The 23266-nt window shown below is 39.7% G+C and overlaps 1 protein-coding gene across 8 annotated transcripts in view; it reads left to right on the top strand.

Annotated features, from left to right (window-relative positions):
* PRKD1 (protein kinase D1) overlaps positions 1-23266 on the top strand; it is a 285840-nt gene that overhangs the window by 191142 nt on the left and 71432 nt on the right. For 6 of the 8 annotated variants that reach the window (XR_006291602.1, XM_043548865.1, XM_043548866.1 and 3 more), the window contains 3 exons: positions 10103-10234; positions 14542-14702; positions 21547-21570. Coding sequence is in view for 6 of the 8 variants with exons in the window: in XM_043548865.1 (XP_043404800.1) it covers positions 10103-10234; positions 14542-14702; positions 21547-21570 (317 nt within the window). In the remaining 2 variants the exon portion in view is untranslated. The remainder of the gene's footprint in view (positions 1-10102; positions 10235-14541; positions 14703-21546; positions 21571-23266) is intronic. The other 2 variants (XR_006291603.1, XM_007069350.4) reach the window with 1 other exon arrangement.

The raw sequence follows: 23266 nt of genomic DNA, 5'->3' as shown, positions 1-23266 counted from the left end.
ATAAACTAAGCTAAGGCTGATTTTCCCCTTGGGTATAAAACAGGTAAATTCATAATGAAAGGATGTGTGTTTGGATTTCAAATGAATGCAAAGTCTGTTCTGCTTTATAGGTTGTATTTTTAAAACTGTCTAATCGTTCTAAAATTAACAGAAGAATATTAAAATTGAACTTTAGAAATACAGAAGTTAAAGATGAGTCATATATATTGGCTACTCATGAATATTAATATTTTCCTCTCAAATTAAGAATGTATGTATATACTGAGCAAATATTTTTGAATTATTTAACCATCTAGATTTTATTGCTTATGCCTCAGTAGCCGAAAGCTGTGGTGGATAAATAAGGATATTAATTTCATTGTGGAATTTCCTTGTAACTAAATTTTACACAGTTCACAGGTGTTTACATAAATGTCAAGAATACATAGTAGACAAAGGTTTTCCCCATCTGAGTTTCCTTATCTCAGTATAGATTTATTTGTATTAAAATGGTACATATTGCTATTAAATTATTTTAGATAGGGACCAGGACAAATTAACTTTAAAGAAACAAAATGGGTATAAATCAATTCTCCTTTTCCATTCAGAGAACAAAACAGTGGCCCAGTCATTCTGTCAGCTGTGTACGTTTAATTTCCAGGGAAGTCACAATTTCCATTGAATGAGATGATTGGGCTGCAAATATAAAAGTTAAGCTTAGTATAAGCCCCATTCCAGTTCAGAAATCCAGGGTCAGATCCTCAGCTAGTGTAAACGGAGCTCTGACAATTTATACAAACTAAGGACTTGCCTTGCATTGGTTGCCAAAAGGTCATATCAATGAAGAACAAAATGTCTCCCTCTGCTTTTCTATAATGAAAGAAAAGTGTATATTCATTAATCATTATGACTGGATGAATGAATCCTTCCCAAAGTTCTTTTTGTTATAATGTCCATGGTTTAGTATGACTTAGAATTTCTTAGGGATGTTTGAATAGATGGCAACAAATGAGTTCTGAGTTAAATAATAGCCCATTATGAACTGCATCCTGCAACATTACCAAGCATAGCATTTACTACTATGAACAAGCTTAAGATTTTGTCATGGTTACTTTTAGTAAAAGTCACGGACAAGATGTGGGCAATAAACAGAAATTCACGGAAGCCCGTTGCGTCTCTGTGATTTTTACTAAAAAATAAGTGGGGGCGGGGAGGAATGATAGCTCTATGGAGTGGGGACTGGCAGCCACGACCGTTGGAGGGAGCCCAGCCCCGGCACAGCCATGTGGGGGGAGGAGATAGGTGGGGCCAGCCCAACGAGGTGGCGGGGAGCACACAGCCCTGGCTCCAGCCACTAACAGCTGAAGCCAAAGAAGTCACGGATGTCCTGTAAAGTCACAGAATCCATTACCTCTGTGACTAAATCGTATCCTTAACTATGAGTTAATGACTCATATTTTTAAAGGTATTTAGGTATTGAGGCACTCAGCCTAAATATTTTTTTTCTGTTCTGACCGCCAGCCAGCTTTTATTTTTACATACAGGCACACAGTGAGGAATCTGAAAGTTGAAACTTAGAACGTAAATAGTCCATGTTAAGCCTTTACTACGTGTGTGTGTCTGCAAGTGTATATATAATAATTTAAAAAGTTACAAGCAAGTGAAAAATCATTTTTGAACAGTTATTATAATTTAAGGAAGACCTAATAAAATCCTGCTCCTTTTGGGCTTGTCTTCACTGGAAAATGAGGTCATCATAAAACATGATCTTGGATCATGACTAAACCTTACTGAAACTAGCTTGCAGAATGATAAATGTGTCTTCACTAGAGAACTGGGTGAATAGAAAATACTGCAGGCATGCAGCAAGACCAAGTTCACTGCTGCTTACATTTTTGTTTTTCCTGACTATTTTTATTTGAATTCTGAACACTTAATGCTGCATTAACATAATGTTTTGCATTTAACTTTATTACAGATAAAATTGTTCTGTTTAATATTCTGCTTGCAGTCTGAATTAAACAACAAATAGAGTAGGCCATCACTATGTAAATGGTAGAAAGCTCAATTTTTATGCTGAGTGCATGAGCCATGATGACCTGTCAATTAATCTGCAGGGACCCCAGCTGGATCAATTACAGCTTTAGTAGAAGGGATGACAATTCTTTCTTTACCACTTGAGTCAGCCTGGGAGAAAGCGAGGATAATACTGACAAAAAAAAACAAAATGAGAGGATGCACTGAGCAACCAAAACTTGTCATCAGTTTATCCATTGCAGGTGGGACTGAATGCAGCAGTAGCAAAACTACTTATGGAAAAATTAAATTTCAGATTCACTTCAGTCACAATCTTCAATTCTTTTAAATCAATAGCTAATTTTGGGTATAACTAAAAATGAATTTTTCTTCCATTAACTTATCAAACTTAGAAGGCCAATGGCATATTGGGTTGTATTAGTAGGAGCATTGCCAGCAGATCGAGGGAAGCAGGGCTGGCCTTACCATGAGGCGAACTGAGGCGGCCGCCTCAGGTGCCAGACTGTGGGGAGGTGCCACTGGGACCCAAAGTGTAGCAAATTGTGTCTTCTGCTGGTGCATATGTATTCTCTCTGCTACCTAGCAGAGCAGTACCATGAGAGGAGTAGAACAGGAAGAAGGCAGAATTGAAACCTTTCAAAGTTTTGGCCCAAGCGAGAGGGCATGGGGGCGTCATTTGAGCTCCCCGCCTCAGGTGCCAAAATGTTGTGGGCCGGCCCTGGAGGGAAGTGATTATTCCCCTCTATTCGGCACTGGTGAGGCCACCCCTGGAGTATTGTGTCCAGTTTTGGTCCCCCCACTACAGAAGGGATGTGGACAAATTGGAGAGAGTCCAGCGGAGGGCAACGAAAATGATTAGGAGGCTGTGGCACATGAGTTATGAGCAGAGGCTGAGGGAACTGGGGTTATTTAGTCCGCAGAAGAGAAGAGTGAGGGAGGATTTGATAGCTGCTTTCAACTACCTGAAGGGGGGTTCCAAAGAGGATGGAGCTAGGCTGTTCTCAGTGATGGCAGATGACAGAACAAGGAGCAGTGGTCTCAAGTTGCAGTGGGGAGGTCTAGGTTGGATATTAGGAAACACTTTTTCACTAGGAGGGTGGTGAAGCACTGGAATGGGTTACCTAGGGAGGTGGTAGAATTTCCATCCTTAGAGGTTTTTAAGGCCCGGCTTGACAAAGCCCTGGCTGGGATGATTTAGTTGGTGTTTGTCCTGCTTTGAGCAGGGGATTGGACTAGATGACCTCTTGAGGTCTCTTCCAACCCTAATATTCTATGATTCTATGATAAATAAAAGTTATTGCATTGTTCAAAGTCTATGCTGTGCCTTTTCTGCATTGTATCTGCTATCTAATATATCATTCACAAATGAGCCTAGACAAAAATTTCTCACTAAGCCCTGCAATTTAGCAGTCCATCCCTGCTCAGCAAAGCATTTAAGCATGTGTTTAACTTTAGATACATGTTCAATTCCCACTGACTTCAGTTGGACTTAAGGATGTGCTTTAAATTAAGCATGCGCTTATGTATTTTAATGAATAGGGATGGACTTTAGCACATGCTTAAATGTTTTGCTGAACTGGAGCCTAAGTCATTTTGGTTAATCATAATTCTCCATTTAATAAGTAATTTGATTACTAATATGTTAACAAAAATGCTGTTGCATTTTCAACTGCCTATATTACATCTACAGAAATAACCACTGGAATATGGCAAGTAGATTATGTAACAGTTTCAGGTCCAAACCCAATAGACAATATACATTAGTTTTGATTTACTTATGTGTTCTGGCTGATGACACAGAAAGCAAATTTACTTTGACCAGTGTAATATCTCACTGGCCATCAAACCAGGCATAGATTTAACTGAAAGTTTCAGGCAACACAAACATTTAAAGATTATTCCTATGAACACAGAGCTTGTTTCCCTAAAATAGTTGAATTTAGAACCTAAAATATGCACTGTGGGATCAAGCCCTGAGAATAACTCACATTGATGTCAATGGGAGTTGCCAGCATGGAACACATCTCAGGATCAGTTCCTTACTTTGGATGTGTAGATGCCAATTCATGTTCAGTCCAAGCCAAAGTAAACTCTTGAAGAAGTCTGCTAAACAATGTAAAATCTATTTTGATTATTTTTGTTTATGGATACCCCAAGGCCAACATTGACTTAAAAATGGAGTTGACCGCTTTATTCTGAAAAACCCTAGAGCAATAACTCCCCGCAGTTGTTTTTCTTAGGTGATCTAAACCTTGGTTGACTGAAATGCATCTGAATAAATGTATATTGTTTGTCTGCAGCCCATGTTAAATAATTCAAAACTATTTTAATTCTGAATCAGGATGTCGTAATCTATTGGACTGTCTATAGGAAGGATGCAATTATTACGACTGGAATATTAAATCATTTTTACATAGTCTATTAGGAAAATCCGAAATTGGAAACTCCGTACAAAACAAATGACGACCCATTCATAAAGGCTTTTTGACTGGAGTGAATTTTTAGGTGATTTGGGTTGCGTAAAGTGGAAAAGAATTTGTTTAATTCCATAGTAGTGAGTCATTTGATCCCATTTTTGATTTGATGTGATGAAGATCTGTGATACAAATTCCCAAGTCTAAAAGCTGGTGTGATTAGACAGAGCTAACACTATTTCTCTGTAGAAATTCTTAGAAATGTCTTTCCTAAGTGGTGCAACCTCATACAGAGACAGAACTGACTTAACTACAGCTGGCCTTTATTATAATCAGCTCTATAACTACTGCAAAACCTCCCCTTGATTGGTATTTCAGTTCTCTCTCCATTAATGTGAAAGGACTGGAAATGGGCCCAACAGTGGTTGGGTCTCAAGACTTTATTTGGATTGAACCATAAACAATTAGCATGACATCGTGTGATGTATTACTTAGGCCCCAGTTCCCGAAAGTATTCCTATTCAGGACAGCATCTAAGCATGTGCTCAATCCTGTTCACATCCATGGGATTTAAGCACATGCTTAAATTCTGTTCTTAACCAGGACTGATTTAATCATATGTTTAAATCCTGTCTTAAACTGAGGCTTTAAGGATTGTCATATCTTGTCTATCTGTTTTATGTAATGCCCATGAATGCAATATCTGATCAATAAAATTATTCACAGATTAGTACTGTGGCACAAACTCAAACACAGCTTTAAAAGACATTTTTGTAGCTTCAGCTGCATGATTAAAATATAAATACACCACTTTGTTCACACCTCCAGAGATATATCGTCTTTGCTAAGGCCCTGGCTTATCTCCCTGTAGTACGCTTTAAAGCCTGTTCCCGATCCTTCAGATTGTCAGTTTCACTCCCACTCTTGTAATGAGGCCAAATAAATCTTTGATTCAAATCAAACATTTGAACACTGATGATCTGGAACCAAAATGTCTTTATATACTGTAGCTGCCTATTCTGTAGTTTAAGCCAATCCCCAAATGATTATTCTAACTATCGTAGCTGTTCCAACAGTTGGAATTGTTGCACCTGTCCCAAGAGGATTTGAAATTTACTTCAACGAGTGCAGGCCAATTTATGACCTTTCTGTGAAACTTCCTATTCTTGAGTGATTGCACATCTCCATTCCAATATAGGTGTGTGTGTGTTCCGAGTACAGCCACCATAAATTTTTCCCTCAGTGATATCCACCGGGTCAGCTCTGTGCCTGCTGGTGCCACACATCCATAGCAACGGTATATAGGGCATTGGTGTTTCCATGCTCCCTTAGTTCCTTCTTGCCACCCAGGACAGTCGCTGGAACTTCTCTGTCCTTGTTCTTACAAATCTTCCTCAGCGGACTTTGTTTCCTACTTTGTTGTACATAGTTTTATTCATAGTTAGCTAACTTTTCTTTTGTAGTTGTTAGACTTAGTTTCTCTGTTTTAGCAGAGTTTCCTTTGCTACCAGTGCCGAGGCATGGCGCTCCTGTCGCCATCTGAGAACCTTGGCACCGTTCACCATCTCTGGTGCTGAGGAAGAAACAGAAGAAGATGTTCCCCGACTCCTAGCCAGACATGGAGACCACAGCGGAGTGCGATCTCTGCAGGGCCATTCTGCATCTCCAGCAACTCAGGCAGTGCCATTCACTCCAGCCACATTGCAGGTGCCATAGAGCCTGGCACTGATCAATCCATCAGCACTGGAGGGGCAGCACAGTACCAGCACTTCGGCGGTACCATACACGCTGGAGACTTTGGCTGCAGCTAGAGACCTGCTCCTGCTGTCGGTGCTGGTGTCGCCAGTGGTACAAGAGCCAATGGTGTCGGTGTCAGCAGGCAGAAAAGCTACTGGCTATAGCTCGGTACCAAGGCCCTCGGTATCGTCTAAGGGGGAGCTGGTCATGATGTCCCAGTCCTGGTCTTCCCTGCCTTGGTACTGGTCACTGGAACTAGTGGGAACTGCTCCTCCCTGTTCTCCAGACAGCGATTCCTCATCATCGGAGTCATATATCTTCCACAGCAATCGGCCCTGGCATGCAAGTTGGTACTACCCTGTGATGGACCTGGGCCAGGCATTCTGTCAGTTGCTTGGCCTCCTGGTTAGTGGCAGGTGCCGATACAGTGGCCCTTCTGGAACCCATGGGCATTTCCCCTTACACAGGGTTCTCGATCGAGATGCTCCTACTCGATGGCCTCTGAGGGAAGAGTACCGCTGCCTCTTCGAGCAGAGCCTGATCCAGGCTCCAGTACCAGACCAGTACTCACTACCAGGAGCTAAAACCACATGACCTGCCCGGTGCCAAAGGCAAAGGCCAGTGCTCCCGGCTGGTGCAGGATTCCTCCTCCTCTTCTCCTGACGAGGCCTGTGGCAGGAGCTGACATAGCACCCTCCCATGACAACTATAAGGATGTTCTTAAGAGAGTGGCCCAAAATCTGGGCATCCAGATGGAGGAGGTTAAGGAATCCTCCCCTCTTTGTTGAACATCTTGGCTGCAGCAGGCCTGACAAGAGTGGCCCTTTCCCTCAACAAGGCCATCAGGGACCCAGTAAAAGGCAAACCCCAGCATCCCTACCTCCCACAGCCAAAAAGGCCAAAAAGAAGAACTTTGTCCTGGCTAAGGGATATGAATTTTTACTTACTTATCCCCTCCCAGAATCCTTGGTGGTCTCAGCTTCCAATTAGTGAGAGCAACAGGGTTTACCATGAGTGGCCCCTAAGTCAAAAGACTCTAAGAAGCTAGACCTGTTTGGGAGGAAGGCCTACTCAACTGGGGGTTTGCAGCTCAGGATCACGAACTAACAAGCAGGTTATGACTTTAACATTTGGGACTCCTTGTTAAAGTTTAAGGACTTGATGGGCCAAGAGGCCAGACACAAGTTCTCCTCTTTGGTGGAGGAGGGGAAGTCTTTAGCAAGGGCTTCCCTACAAGGGACCCTGGAAGCTGCAGTTTCAGCAGCCAGGTTCATGGCCTCCACAGTGGTTATGCATAGAAGTTCCTGGCTCCAATCCTCAGGCTTCCCACATGAAGTCCAACAGACCCTCCAGGATCTTCTCTTTGAGGGCACTTTGCTCTTTTCAGAGCAGACAGACTTTAAGCTCCATGGCCTCAAGGATTCCAGGGCTGCTCTGGAGTTCCTGATCTTATACACCCCAGCATCTATGAGAAAGGATTTTATGCCCCAGCCTTCCTTCTGGTTCTTCCTTCCACCGGCCAAGAAGGAGTCACAGAGGAAGAGGAGCAGAGACTTCAAGCAGAGACCTCCACCCCAGTCGTTCTCTTCATCAATGCCTGCTTCCCCAAGACATTCCAGGCACTCTAAGCAGGCCTTTTGATGGGACTCATGGGGACAGTGTACCAGCCACAGAGACTTTGGATCCAACCTGCACTTTCTTTGCAGACCACTTGTTCCACTTCCTTCAGGCATGGTCCCGTATTATTACAGACCCTTGGGTACTAAGCACTATAGAAGTGGGATATACCCTCCAATTCAATTTTCTTCCGCCCATCCCATCCCCCTTCCCATCCCTCTTCAGGGACACTTCTCATGAGCCACTTCTAGCCCAAGAAGTGCAGTTGCTCTTACAGGTGGGAGCCTTGGAAGAAGTTCTATAGAATTTAAGTGATTGAGGGTTCTACTCCCATTATTTTCTAATCCTGAAAGCCAAGAGAGGTTTCAGACCTATCCTGGACCTGTGGCAGCCCAACAGTTACCTCAAGAAGGTAATGTTCCACATGGTCTCATTGTCTTCCATCATCCCTTTCCTAGATAGAGGGGACTGGTACATCAGCCTTGATTTGAGAGATGCTTATTTTCACATTTTGATATTTCAGGGGGACAGAAGGTTCCTCAGGTTTGTTGTGAATCACATGCACCGCCACTTCACAGTTCTCCTGCTCTGTCTATCGGCAGCACCATGAGTGTTTACAAAGCACATGGTGGTCGTAGCAGTCTCCCTAAGGAGGCAAGGGGTTCAGGTTTACCCTTACCTTGGCGACTGGCTGGTCAGAGGCTGGACTAGGGCTCAGGTGGAGTCCAGCGTACATCTCATCCAGTCAACCTTCTGGGACCTAGGCCTACTAATGAATATGTAGAAATCTACCCTTTCCCCAGTACAAAGGATAGAGTCCATTGAATTGGTGCTCAACTCTGACCAAGCCAGAGCCTTTGTCCCAGAAGGGCAGATTCAGGCAATCATGATGCTTATAGAGCACCTCAAGGAATGCCTGATTATAACAGCACAGAGTTGCCTGAGGCTCTTGGGTCAAATGACCTCATGTACTTACATAGTTCAGTACGCAAGACTTTGACTTAGACGTCTCCAGGCATGGCTGGCTTTGGTGTACTCAACAAAACACCACCATATGAACACAATCCTCAGGGTTTCTCACCCCGGTTCTCATCTCCCTTGGTTGGTGGCTGGACCTGCTGGTGGTTTGCGTGGGCGTTCCGTTCTCATGGCCCCATCCGTCGCTGTCCCTTGTCACAGATGTATCAGCACTGGGCAAGGCGCACACACACCTACATTGGAATGGACACGTGCAACACATCTTGAAGAACAACAGTTATGGAAAGGTTAGTAACTGCTTTTGTTTTTTTAACATTTGATTAGGCAAATGGTAACATGCTTCCTGTTAAGAAATGGTCTCCATCAGTGGCCCTTCTTGATCCACTTTCATTTTCCGTGTTTGATAAAGACTTGCAGCTACATGCTCCTATGCAATGTATCTTAGCTTCTGTCTATTTTCACATAATGATGCAATCTTATAAAATAGTGCTTAGAAAAATGTCTTGAAATTTGGTTGAATCCTTTGCTAATTTATGGCAGAGGTTTAATGCAGTAATCATTCTTTATGCCTTTGCTAGAAAACAGATAATACTCATTCTAGATTACCAAAATGTTATTTATCACATTGCCTCAAAGAGAGTCTTAATAAATCTGGACGAATGTAGCAACTACCTCATACAACCATTATGAAAAAGTGGCAAATAATCACACCTTTAAATTTTGATGAGAACATTTAAAACAATTTAAAAACAAACTTAAAAAAATCCTTGGTCAGTACATTAGAATATACTATAAAAATGAAGGATTATAAAGTAATGTAAATGACAGGCTTGGACATGAGTACAATAGATATTATGAACAAAGATTTCATAAATACACACATTTTAATAGTTGTGTATATGATAGCTCTGGTAAGAGATCAGTATTATTCTAAGCAGTACAAAAGTTAGAAAGGAAAGTATAAAAGTTTGTTGCAACTTTAGTTTACATCTGAAGTACTGGCAAAAAAACTTGGAAGCACACTTTTACATTTTTCTAACATTCATTTTGGTATGGCTGATAGTTACTAGCATTTTATCCTTGGAATAGGATATTATATTTCCAAGCAATTGCGAATTCATACTTTTCTTTCTATAAATTAAATTTTGCACGAATAAAGAATAATTCCATTTACAATAATGACCACAAGAGAGAAACTCAAGATAACAATGATTATATTTCAATCATATCTGAAAAAAAAAGAAATATCAAATTACCTATTACAATAAAATATCATGTAATGATACAGATTTGTTATGGTATTAATTAGCTTTATCTTTTATATGTTTTTGTTTTTACAGCTTCTGCCACATTTGAAGACTTTCAGATCCGTCCCCATGCTCTGTTTGTTCATTCATACCGAGCACCAGCTTTCTGTGACCACTGTGGAGAAATGCTGTGGGGTCTTGTGCGTCAGGGACTTAAATGTGAAGGTAAGTTAGCATTGGCTTTCCAATCTGAGTCAGAGACTGGAGTCAAGCATGCCACTTCTGTGCTTGACAGTATTTCAAAATAGTGTGGGCACCAGAACTATACTTCTGGTCTCCAAGGGACATCCCATAATGCATTGTGGAAACTGGTCAGAATATAGTGAGGATGGAGCGAATCCAAGGTACTTCAGAGTACTTACTGAGACAGCAAAGCAGTACAATCAGTGCAGCACAGTGTTGTGTGAATATATGGAGTAAAATCCAGGCTTCACTGAAATCAATGGGAGTTTGATTTCCATGGATCCAGGATTTCACGCATGGTTTCTAATTCAATATGGCTGTACTGGTGCAATCACAAGAGTGTGAACACACAGTTGGTTTAGTTAAATTGGTTTAATTATGGTGGTATAAGCAGTAACAATGCAACTTTTTTATATAGACAAGGCTTTTGATGAGCAAATAGAAATTCTGCCATGTGACAGAGAATGGTTCCTTATTTAAATATTCCCAGCAAATAAAGGCAAAGATATTAATGATGGAATTCGTATAAAGATTTGAAAGTAAATATTTTCATGGTTTGTGCTATCTCCTATACTACTATGTCAAGTAAATCCACTACCATTTCGCTAGTCAATATGTAAATGCACCCTCAGTTAAAATTACTAGGAGTCGTGTGTGTATGAAAAAGAGCACAAAACTCATTGCATACCTATTGGATGGCTTTCATTTCAAGAGACAATCGCACAATGTAGACCCAAAGTTTCCTATGTTGCACATTAATTTGGTGTTCATTCCCTTTTTGCTATTAAATATTATTTACAGTAAAAATAAGAATATGTAACTAAGATTATAGTCAGAATTTTTTGCACTAAAAAATGAATCCCACATGTTAATTTTCCTCCATGAATTTATTTTTGTTTGTTTTCTTCATTTTGGGTATTTGGCAAACACTGCATATTTGAACGTAGGCAGGTTGAGAGGCATGACTCATTGTTTTCAGCAGGGGCTACACTGATCAGGGTTACTCCACCACCAGCAGGGGGGTGAAACACTGGAATGCGTTACCTAGGGAGGTGGTGAAATCTCCTTCCTTAGAAGTTTTTAAGGTCCGGCTTGACAGAGCCCTGGCTGGGATGATTTAATTGGGGATCGGTCCTGCTTTGAGCAGGGGGTTGGACTAGATGACCTCCTGAGGTCTCTTCCAACCCTGATATTCTATGATTCTATACTCCAGCCATTAAGGAGAATTTTTTAAAAATGAAAAATAAATTTGTTTTTCTCATTGTCTTATCCAGTTTTAGGCCCTGAATCTTTTTTAAAAATTGTTTGTGGCGTCTCCATTATCTTCCCTAACATTAAGTAATGCAAAGCCATCAGGCTTAGTGGAGTCTTATGATTTGTACTCTGGGTGTGGTTGGGTGGGATATGCTGGCAGAAAGTCAGAAAGACATGTGAATTTGCCTAGAAGTATATTCATTGTTGAACAGAGTCCTTATCTGATTAATCTCACTCCTCTCTGAATTTGCACATTTAAATGTTTATAATTACCAGAGCAGATTATTTAGGAGGAGGAGTTCAAAAGGCGTAAGCCATTATTCTGCTGGGGAAATGGGATCTACTCTCTTCCCTTTTAAAAAAGATATTGTGTTTAAATAAAGAGTAATTTTGTATGGTTTTCTGACCTAACTCATTGATGAATTGAGATGACAGAAAAAGGACATCAAGAAAATAAATATAGCAATTTCTGGAGTAAAGCTAATAATGGAATAAAAATATTGTGGGAATTCAAAACAAGATGCCTAGTATGACTAAAGTAACAAGTATAGTGATAATGATCTTTCTCCTCCTGGCCTAGAATAAATGAACAAATGGTAGCTGAATGACTCTGAATCTAGGGAACGTTTCTTGGGACAACACAGTAAACTTTCTGAATGTCTGCTGCTTTGGAAAGTCCAGCTATTTTATGAGTACATTTGCAGTCCTTACTCTTCAAGATATCCAGGCTTCTTTAAAGGGGAAAAAAATGTATATCCCATGTCATTCACAGACAAATAGTAATACTGTTGGCTGCAAAATATTGTACTGTTGAAGTGCAAAGATAACTAGATTTACTACTATTGATCACTTTTATGTGTTTAGTTACAGGCTGTGTTTACACTACATAATTTACAGAGGCCCAGCTGCAGCACGTTTGGTGAAAATGCTCTAAGCTGACGGGAGAGAGCTCTCCTGTCGGCTTCATAACTCCTGCCTCCATGAGGGGCAGTAGCTATGTTGGCAGGAGAAGCTCTCTCACTGACATAGCGCTGTCTACAATGGCACTTAGGTTGGTATAACTTACATTGCTCAGGGGTATGGATTATTCACACCCTTGAACAACATAATTTATACCAAAGTAATTTGTAGTGTAGACATAGCCTTAGTGTTTGATATTAGTTGTTTGTTAATAATAATAATAACTTTTTAAAATCTCATGGGTCCAAAATCTTATATTGACTGGCATCCTCTAGAATGCCACTGGGTTCATTGGGATTGAACTGGATAGAAATCAACAAAGAACATGAAACTTTTTTATCAGCTTTCACTTTCTCCTGTCTTTATTTAGCCATAATCTGGTACTGCTGTCTCCAGTTTCAAATTTTCCTCCCCTCACACCACCAAATGCCAGCCTAGGCTCTCTTCATCATGAGGTCTTATCATACTATAAATCCAGAATTTAGGCCCGGAGGAGGGTGTGACCCAGGAACCTTTTGGTGGCAAAGGGTGCATAGAGTTTTACAGGCATCCCCAAGGTCAGATGTATGCATATTAAGTTTACCAAAAGGTGGCATATGAGCTCTCTACCAAGAGCCAAGAGTCCACTGGTCATCGTAATCATTGCAAAATGTATGTACGGATAATGTTTAAGGAATTATGTATCTGTACTGAAAATTATGTTCTTAAGGTATGTTAGTTAGGGCAGATCAGCTCCTGTCAGGTAGGAAGGAAGAGACACTTTTATGACTCTCTGGCTGGTAATGTGTGTATTGAGTGTTGTCCGCTTCACAATGGAGGCTAGCTACAGTCTGAGCCATATGCTAATCAAGAGATTGTAAAATTGACAAGAAAAAGGCACACAGGAAAACAACAACCATCAGGGAGGGTCCTGCTTATGAGTAAAGATAATGGTTATGGGAGTATAATTGAGGGTACAGGGAGACACCCTGAATCTTTTACACTGTGGAGGAAAGTTGACAATTTAGCTTGTCTCTCAAATGGAAGATCCCAGCCAAGCCTGGCTGTAATACATGGGATGGATTTTGGGTGAGCTCTGCCCTATAAGACATGACAGTAACTTGTTAGTTAAGTCTAGGCTATAGAATGAGTGTTATGATTTTATTTTGTATGTAACCATTTGTTTCCAATATTTCTACTTACTATCTCTCGAATCTCTATACTTTGTTAAATAAAAGTTTAATCATTTGTCCTATAAATTTATCTAAGGGCCCTGTGTTAAGTGGAGCTGTGATCTGAGGTGTATGTGGTAAGCTGGGGTGTACTGTTCCTTTGGGAGCAGTGAATCTTTGAATGCTAAGAGCGTCCAGTGGAGTAGTGGCTGGGCAGAGCCTCCGTATGTTAAGCGGGGAGTGCTTGTGTTGTCTGTGCCGGTGGAGTCAGGAAGCTGACCCACGAAAGGTACAGGCAAGGCTTCCTCACCCTAAAGACAGGTGGAAGCCTCACTCTGTACCCCCAGGAGGCGTCACGGACGGGTTGTCCATGCCTAATCTTTATCTGAGGAAAGGCCTTTCTGTCATGTAAATTTCTCACACCCTGTGCCTAATTCTTTTCTCTGATGTTATACCAGTGTAATTCTATTGACTTCATTAAAGTTGCTCTTGAGCAATACTGGTAAGAGATCAGAGTATAGATATTTGCTGTGATCATTCTCATTTTACCCAGAGCATCTGTGCTCAGCTCCTGTTGGAATGTTGCCAATGACTGACATGAAATTAAATCTTTTTTCCATACCTCCCATGTACTAAGTGTACAGCCACAGTAATGCCTTCTGCTCATAGATTCTTGGCAAATGAGGGACTAAGACTGAGGTTTGGTCATGGTGGTAACTTTTGGAAGTTTATTGAATTATCTATAGACCACTGAGATTTGCCTTAACACTTTTTTAAACTAGCAAAACTTAAAGCAAAATAGTAATGCTGAATACCAATAGCTTCAGAGAAAATTAGGGTGGCATTTTTGTTCAATATAAAAATACATTTCTACTTTATTCTGAAATAATCTTTAATAGGAAGGCTTCATGTTTTCCTTTTCAGGATGTGGTCTAAACTACCATAAGAGGTGTGCATTTAAAATCCCTAACAACTGCAGCGGTGTACGTAAAAGACGACTCTCAAATGTTTCCTTAACGGGACTCAGCACTATTCGGACAGTATCTGCAGAACTCTCACCTACCACCCCAGATGAGGCCCTTCTGGTATGCAATTATCTAATTACTAAAATAATAAGAGTTGCCGAAACAAATGAACTTTAACGTTTTGGGATTTGTTCTTCCTACTAGACACAGTGAGAGAAGGGTATGTAAATTTACCACACAAATTTTACCTTGTTGTAAAAAAGAGCACCTTAACACAAAAGGAAGGACCCTGTCTCAGCATATGAATGCATATTTGTCAAACTCTGCTTCCATCATAACCCTAACACAGTAAATAATAATCCATTTTGAAGGATTATGGTATTTGAGGGTCTGGTTGTAGAATTGGCCCATAAAATTAGAATTGATATGACAAATATGTTTACTGCATAATTGAAAAAAAATCTTTCATGTCAAAGCTGCATATGTATTGATTTGTGGTACAGCGAAAAATGGCCTCAGGAGAACACTTGAAATTGGGGCTCATTAAATATCTGAATAACTTCTGCTCTTGGTTTTGTGTGTGTGTGTGTATGTGTGTGTTCAGACATTTTTCATCTGTGTAGTGCATGAACCACAATGATTCCTACAGAACAAACAGCACTTTGACTAGTACTCGGAATAGTTTGTTCTGCAAATCATCCTTTTGTATTTGGTGATGTTTACATGTGCATCTTGTTTTAGAAAAGCAAAGTACTGGGGTGTGATTTATCAAGGACTCTAATATGCTGCACTCTAACTGTCCCATATAGCTCCTTCTGGCACACTCTCATGCACGTTGACATTAACGTGCCAGCAGGGTCTACATGGGACAATTAGAGCGCTTTACTAATCACGGGTTTCAGAGTACCAGCTGTGTCAGTCTGTATCTGCAAAAAGAAGGACTTGTGGCACCTTAGAGACTAACGAATTTATTTGAGCATAAGCTTTCGTGAGCTACAGCTCACTTCATCAGATGCATGCAGTGGAAAATACAGTGGAGAGATTTTATATACATGGAGAACATGAAACAATGGGTGTTACCATACACACTGTAACTAGAGTGATCAGGTAGGGTGAGCTATTACCAGCAGGAGAGCGGGGTGGGAGGAGGGGAAACCTTTTGTAGTGATAATCAAGGTGGGCCATTTCCAGCAGTTGACAAGAATGTGTGAGGAACAGTTGGGCTACTCTGAAACCTAGAACAAGTTAGGTTACTATATATTTTTTGTCATGGAGAGGGATACACACTGCCATGATTAATATATTTTAATAGCTAAAAAAGCTGCATTGTGCACACAGAAATGAATCTAATAGTAAATGAAAGTTTAAAAACATTTTAATTCAAAAAAGAGGAAAGAATTTATAAGCATATGAGAATAATCATTGTCTTGTTTTGTTTCTAATTAAAATGTTACACTTATTGAACTTGATATACGACAAGAGTGTTATTCAAACAACATAGGCCTAGTGTTACATGCAACACCATCCATGAACCCCAATTATCTACAGATGCCACTAATTATAATAAACCTACTTAGAAATTCAGGTGCACATTATGAATACATATATTTTTAAAATAAAAACCTACTTAAAATATTTAGTAGAACAACAAAAAGTTGCACATTGTGCTTTTCAAGGTTTATTTTAGAAATGCACACTTACTAATGTCATTACAATATTGATAAAAATGAAATTAAGAGGCAATGTGACACTATTTTAGATTGTTTCCAGAACTGTGGTTAAAAAGGGGGGCTGCCACTTTATGTAAATTTTAAACAGCTTAAAATTGCTGCAGGACTGAGTACTGCCAAAAAAGACACATTGGATTAAAAAGGATAAGATGCTTCTCAGGAACAATATATAAATGTTAATATTTGATTATTATGTAACCCTAGGCTGAATTTTGAATAACATTTATGGAAAGTGCAAGACATTTTTTTTTACTTCCCTTGATGCATGATTACATCTTGAGAATTTGCTGTTCCTAAAAAATAATCGTTACAAATAATTTTGGGAGGAGGATGGGTTAGAGGATTGGTGACAGAATATGGAGCCTTTGTCATTTAGGCCATTTGTCTGTACCCAGCCCAGTTAAGTAATGATTCAGATGATCATCTAATGTCTGGTTGGTGACCTACATATAGTAATTGGGTGTCTTAGTTGAGGGTCTCAAGGCTGCCATTATTGTATGCGTTCTGAGCATACTGGACTTCGGCTTCCAGAACTGTCATTAAATCACCTTTCTGGAACATTAAATAGATAATCTGTGCTGTAGAATGCTGAACAATCCTATTGATACACTTTGTAAAGTTTAGGGGTGTTCGGGGGCTTTGGTTCAGGCCTCTCTATATACATGCTCTGTTAGCTGTACAGCTCAATTTGAAAACTTAAGTTTGTTAGACTTCTAATACTGTGACTAAAGGCCTGCCTGTCTGTTGTTGGACACATGTTCCTTGAATTATTTAAACACCTTTATTAAATGTCATTTTTAAAAAAAATCTTACTTTAAAAAAATCCAGATTATTACACTGAATTTTAATATGAAGAAATATAGTAGGATTCATAATGAGTGGCAATGCATATATATTAGTAACATTTCTTTTCTTTACAGATCATTAATTTGTACCATGCTATCATTTTCCTACCAAATTATGGTTTACAATTACATATAGATGGATAAAATAAAAACCTTTAACAAGTAGCATGTCAAATGCTTAAACCTTGAAAAATTAAATAGGTAACTTTCTGATTTTTCTTTTCTTCCAGAGGTAAAAATTTGCATGAAGAAAATGCTTCTCATTTAGGGCCAAATTCTCAAAAGTGACCTCTAAAATTGTACCCATTGTTTTTGCAAGAATAGTTTTTCTCATGCTTGTTTTGTATACATATTTGGTTTCATCCAAGAGTTCTGAAGGAACTCAAATGAGAAATTGCAGAACTACTAACTGTAGTCTGTAACCTATCATTTAAATCAGCTTCTGTACCAGATGACTGGAGGATAGCTAATGTGACGCCAATTTTTAAAAAGGGCTCCAGAGATGATCCTGGCAATTACGGGCCGGTATGCCTGACTTCAGTACCAGGCAAACTGGTTGAAACTATAATAAAGAACAATATTGTCAGACATATAGATGAACATAATTTATTGAGGAAGTATCACCATGGTTTTAGTAAGGGGAAATCATGCCTCACCAATCTACTAGAATTCTTTGAGGGGGGTCAACAAGCATGTGGACCAAGGGGATCCAGTGAATATAGTGTACTTAGATTTTCAGAAAGCCTTTGACAAGGTCCCTCGCCAAAGGCTCTTACACAAAGTAAGCTACACAGGACAAGAGGGAAGGTACTCTCATGGATTGGTAACTGGTTAAAAGATAGGAAACAAAGGGTAGATATAAATGGTCAGTTTTCAGACTGGAGAGATAAATAGTGGTGTCCCCCAGGGGTCTGTTCTGGGACCAGTCCTATTCAACATATTCATAAATGATCTGGAAAAAGGAGTAAACAGTAAGATGGCAAAATTTGCAGATGATACAAAATTACTAATGACAGTTAAGACCCAGGCAGACTGAGAAGAGCTACAAAAGGATCTCTCAAAACTGGGTGACTGGGCAATACAATGGCAGATGAAATTCAATGTTGATAAATGCAAAGTTATGCACATTGGAAAGCATAATCCCAACTATACATATAAAATGATGGGGTCTAAATTAGCTGTTACCACTCAAGAAAGAGATCTTAGAGTCATTGTGGATAGTTCTCTGAAAACATCCATTCAATGTGAAGCGGCAGTCAAAAAACCCAACAGAATTCTGGGAATAATTAAGACTGGGACAGAAAATAGGACAGAAAATATTGTGTTGCCTTTATATAAATCCATGGTACGCCCACATCTTGAATACTGTGTGCAGATGTGATCACCCCATCTCAAAAAAGATATATTGGAATTGGACAAGGTTCAGAAAAGGGCAACAAAACGATTAGGGGTATGGAACGGCTTCAGTTTGAGGAGAGATTAATAAGACTGGGACTTTTCAGCTTGGAAAAGAGACACGATGGGGAGATATGCTTGAGGTCTATAAAATCATGACTGGTGTAGAGAAAGTAGATAAGGAAGTGTTGTTTACTACTTCTCATAACACAAGAACTAGGGGTCACCAAATGAAATTAATAGGCAGCAGGTTTAAAACAAACAAAAGGAAGTATTTCTTCACCCAATGCACAGTCAACCCGTGGAACTCTTTGCCAGAAGATGTTTTGAAGGCCAAAACCATAACAGCGTTCAAAAAAGACTAGATAAATTCATGGAGGATAGGTCCATCAATGGCTACTAGCCAGGATGGACAGGAATGGTGTCCCTAGCCTCTGTTTGCCAGAAGCTGGGAATGAGCGACAGGAGAGGGATCACTTGATGATTACCTGTTCTGTTCTTTCCCTGTGGGGCACCTGGCACTGGCCACTGTCGGAAGACAGTATACTGGGCTAGATGGACTTTTTGTCTGACCCAGTAGGTGCCATTCTTATGTTCTTATGTAGCTCTCTTCATTCTAATCCCTCCTTCGGACTCTCTCTTTCTGCAGTGCTCACTTAAAGCCAATTTTTTGTTGTAATTTATATTGTGATAGCAGTTAAATGCCCCAACTAAAGATCTGCCTTGGTCAATCCAGAGTCAGACCAAACTTAGCCAACCTGAACCCAGCCTGAGCGTTCTAGTCACTTTCAGACCAAGCCTGTCCCAAACCTGACACTTCCCCACAAACTTGTGTCAGCATTGCCATCTCGTCCTTAGCACTCAGCTTGGTGAGGGTTTCCTGCAAGCTTAGGCCCATGATTCATCTCTGGCTGCTTCGTGTCCATGGGGTTCATGCAGCAGTGGCTATGTGACCTGCTCCTGCGGGCTGCCATTGCCTCGCTGCACCGTGCATGCTGCCAAGTGAGAGACAATACAACTTGTCAGCACACTCACTCCACAGTGCACACAGATCTCTTTAAGGTGGTGCCGGACGCACACAGCCACCGCTACATCAGTCCCGTGGACAGGAGGAAGTGATCAGAGATGACCTCACCTGACCCAAGCCTGAGAGGAGTTAGGTGGTTTTCAGATCCAGCCTGACCCAGATCCATTGGTTTTGAGACAGGTTGCAAGGATCTAGTCTTAATTTGGACAGGGTCCAATTGCATTAGGTGCTGTACATACAAAAGGAAGACATCGTCCCTGTCCCAGAGAACTTAAAATTCATCATCATCATCACCATATTCAGTCGAACGACTAACCTCATGCTGTAACTTCTATGTAACTTTTCTCCTTCCAGTCTGTCCCCCTCATTTGTTTCTTCACTATTCTTGTTTTGTTGCATCTGAGATGTCATTGTAAGATGCTGCAAGACTGGCACCATGGTTTTTTTTTCTCTCTGTTTGCTCTGTTCTATGGGCATAGAACATTTATAGGCACTAAAAATAATAAGTTGAATCATTTGAACACAAAAAAAATCAGGTAGCTAGATATCTAATAGAGATATAAAAAGTCTCATTTTTGTGTGCCCGGATTTAAGCATTAAAAATGCATGCATAAAACTTGTATGTGCAAAATGATGACTGCAGTTTTAAAGAAAATGTTAAGATGCTGTATTAAGAAGCCATATTTTCACAGAACATTCAACCTTGCCCCTAATTCTGCTCTCTCTATCCATTGTGGGTGTGCAGACACACTGAATCTAATACGTTTCTCATAAGCCTTCCCTCCAGCTCTTCCTCCTCTTGTTAGTCTCTATAAAAGAGTGTGACAGCTTTCTTACTGAGCTGATTTTTTGGGTGTGTTCAGAGTCAATTCTGCTTGCTTTAGTGACTAAAAGAAATGTTAACTACTTTTTACTCCGGTTTACCCTGCAGACCCAACACAGCTGACAGTGAGTAAGTTAGAGTCTATTCCTGGAAATGTACCAAAGCCAGAATTGTTCACAAAGTTATGAAGTCAGACTTTTGTATGAACCAGAAAGAACCCAGCTTTAGTTTGAGACACTTAAGATTAGGCTATGTCTACTCTGCCCTCTGTTCGGACTACAGGGGCATGAATAACAATGCGCACCAAAGTGCTGCTCTGTAACTCCCCTGTATGGACACTGCATGCATGTATTAAAAGGTTCCTAGTTTGCATTAATATCGTCCTGTTTGAAGAGGACTACATTAACGCAAACTATGAACCTTTTAGTTTGTGCCCTCAGCGTCCACACAGGGCAGTTACAATTCAGCACTTTGGTGTGCCTTGCTATTCATGCCCTTGTAGTTCAAACTACAAGGCAGTGTAGACAAGCCATTGGTTTGGAGGGCAGGCAGTTGGGCAAAAAAAATCTCTTTACTTTCAACATGCGTAATTGACAAGGAAGTCTTTGAGAGACAATAATCATGAAATGCCAGAATGATGTTTTAATTTTCCTTGTACCACCACACTTGAAACTTGTTTATAGTGCTGTAAATGTATATTTGTTTATGGATCTCTGAGAAAACTTTAACTTTCCACTTTATGAGCATAAATATCATCTGCATACATAAATCATCCAGTAAAGCATCTAAATTATTTCATTTGAGCTCATAATTGATTATGGGTCTACATTTAAAGGATGTTTTTAAAAAAATCTAGCTCCATCCAGAATTCTAAAGTTTTGACAGTGATTTTTTTTTCATTCTCAACTTAGTAATAGTATGCTGCTTATTCAACAGAAATTTTAATAATCTGAAGACCAAAGAGTAGGTTACATAATCTAGTAGCTCTATCTGAATACCTAATCAATTTTTATGTTCTACTGCGTAGTAGCCCCTCAATGTAAAATGATAAAATATTCATACTTCCTTCAAAAGTAACATTGTTTTCTTTTCTTTTTTTTTCTACTTTGTTCTGCTTTTTCCTCTTTCCAACTTGCTGTCTCAGTCTCCTTTCAGCCCTGGCTATGAGGTATGTACTAAATTTACTACATTGTCTCTCATAATATCAAGAACAGATGTCAGAGTAGCAGCCGTGTTAGTCTGTATCTGCAAAAAGAAAAGGAGTACTTGTGGCACCTTAGAGACTAACAAATTGATTTGAGCATAAGCTTTCGTGAGCTACAGCTCACTTCATCGGATGCATGCGGTGGAAAATACAGTGGGGAGATTTTATGTACACAGAGAACATGAAATAATGGGTGTTACCATATACACTGCAACAAGAGTTCTTGTCAACTGCTGGAAATGGCCCACCTTGATTATCACTACAAAAGGGTTTTTTTCTCTCCTGCTGGTAATAGCTCACTTACCTGATCACTCTTGTTACAGTGTCTACGGTAACACCCATTGTTTCATGTTCTCTGTGTATATTAAATCTCCCCACTGTATTTTCCACTGCATGCATCCAATGAAGTGAGCTGTAGCTCACGAAAGCTTATGATCAAATAAATTTGTTTGTCTCTAAGGTGCCACAAGTACTCCTTTTCTTTTTAAGAGCAGATGTGTTAGAAGTTCAGCATCTTTTATTTTATATCCCTGATGTTAGTATTAAGACACACATGGATTAATTCAGATTTGTATGTCATGTTCTTCAAAATTCAGAGGTGTTTAGTTCCAAAGTTTTGATTTGTCCTTGAGAGAGAGAATGACCAGCCACACAATTAAAAAGTACATTCAGATTCCAAAATGTACATCCACCAGAGTTAGGAAGTTCAAAGCTTACTGCTTGTTCTTTGTTATATTTATAGTAAACAAATACAACTAATTAAACATACAACTAAACAGCCTTTAACTCTTAAATTTGGTTCTGCTATGAAAAGAGGTGATGTAAAATTGGCACCTTTATTGTTTATGAGGTCATTCAAGCATAAATGAACACATGATTTGGACTGTAGAATCTTTATTACCAGTGATGATGTATGGTAAGGAAAACCCAGCTTCACTTTCAGATATCTGGGAATTTTCAGGGCTGGCAGTGTTTTAAAAAACGGTTTTACTTCTGCAGTGCACAGACTTCATCTGGAAAAAACTCAGTAACAATAAACACCAAAGCCCTATGTAATATATTAGAAGAGTATATAAATCGTAATTTTCATAAGGAGAACACATGTAATGGAGACTGCATGTCAAACGTACCATCTCTGGAAGAATCCATGTTGAAACCCAGAGAGATCTGTTTAATGTTGTACACTGCCAAAGTATTTGAAATGGTGAAAATTTGGCATCTTTCCCTTCGTAACCTCTATCTGAGATGCACCCATGGAGGAAGAGCAGGCTTTGAAAACTTCCTCATTGTTGGTAGGAAAGAAAGAATTATTGATTAACAGGCGTACAGAGTGTATTAAAATGCTCAGCTGAAGATTATATCAAGACTGGTAGGCCACTCTATTAGAAACCATGTCTCTGTCTGAAAAAAAAAATCTGTTTTTTTTTAATTCTATAGCATGTACTACAACCAATTAACCCCAAAAGTATTCACCCACAGAGTAGTATGATGCAAATGGATACATAGGGAAATGTTTTTGTAATGCATAGCATCATCTTTATTATAGATGTGTGCAATAGTTGAAGTGCAAGCAATTAGGGATTATACTTCGTAGTCTATGTAAATCACAATTTATTTGTTTAGAAAATTCATGACTGTGTAAATGGCAAAGTATTAAATT

The sequence above is a fragment of the Chelonia mydas genome, chromosome 6, assembly GCF_015237465.2.
Source record: "Chelonia mydas isolate rCheMyd1 chromosome 6, rCheMyd1.pri.v2, whole genome shotgun sequence".
Lineage (NCBI taxonomy): Eukaryota > Metazoa > Chordata > Testudines > Cheloniidae > Chelonia > Chelonia mydas.
Note: the sequence above shows the minus strand (reverse complement) of the source record. Positions and strands in the feature narration are given on the sequence as shown.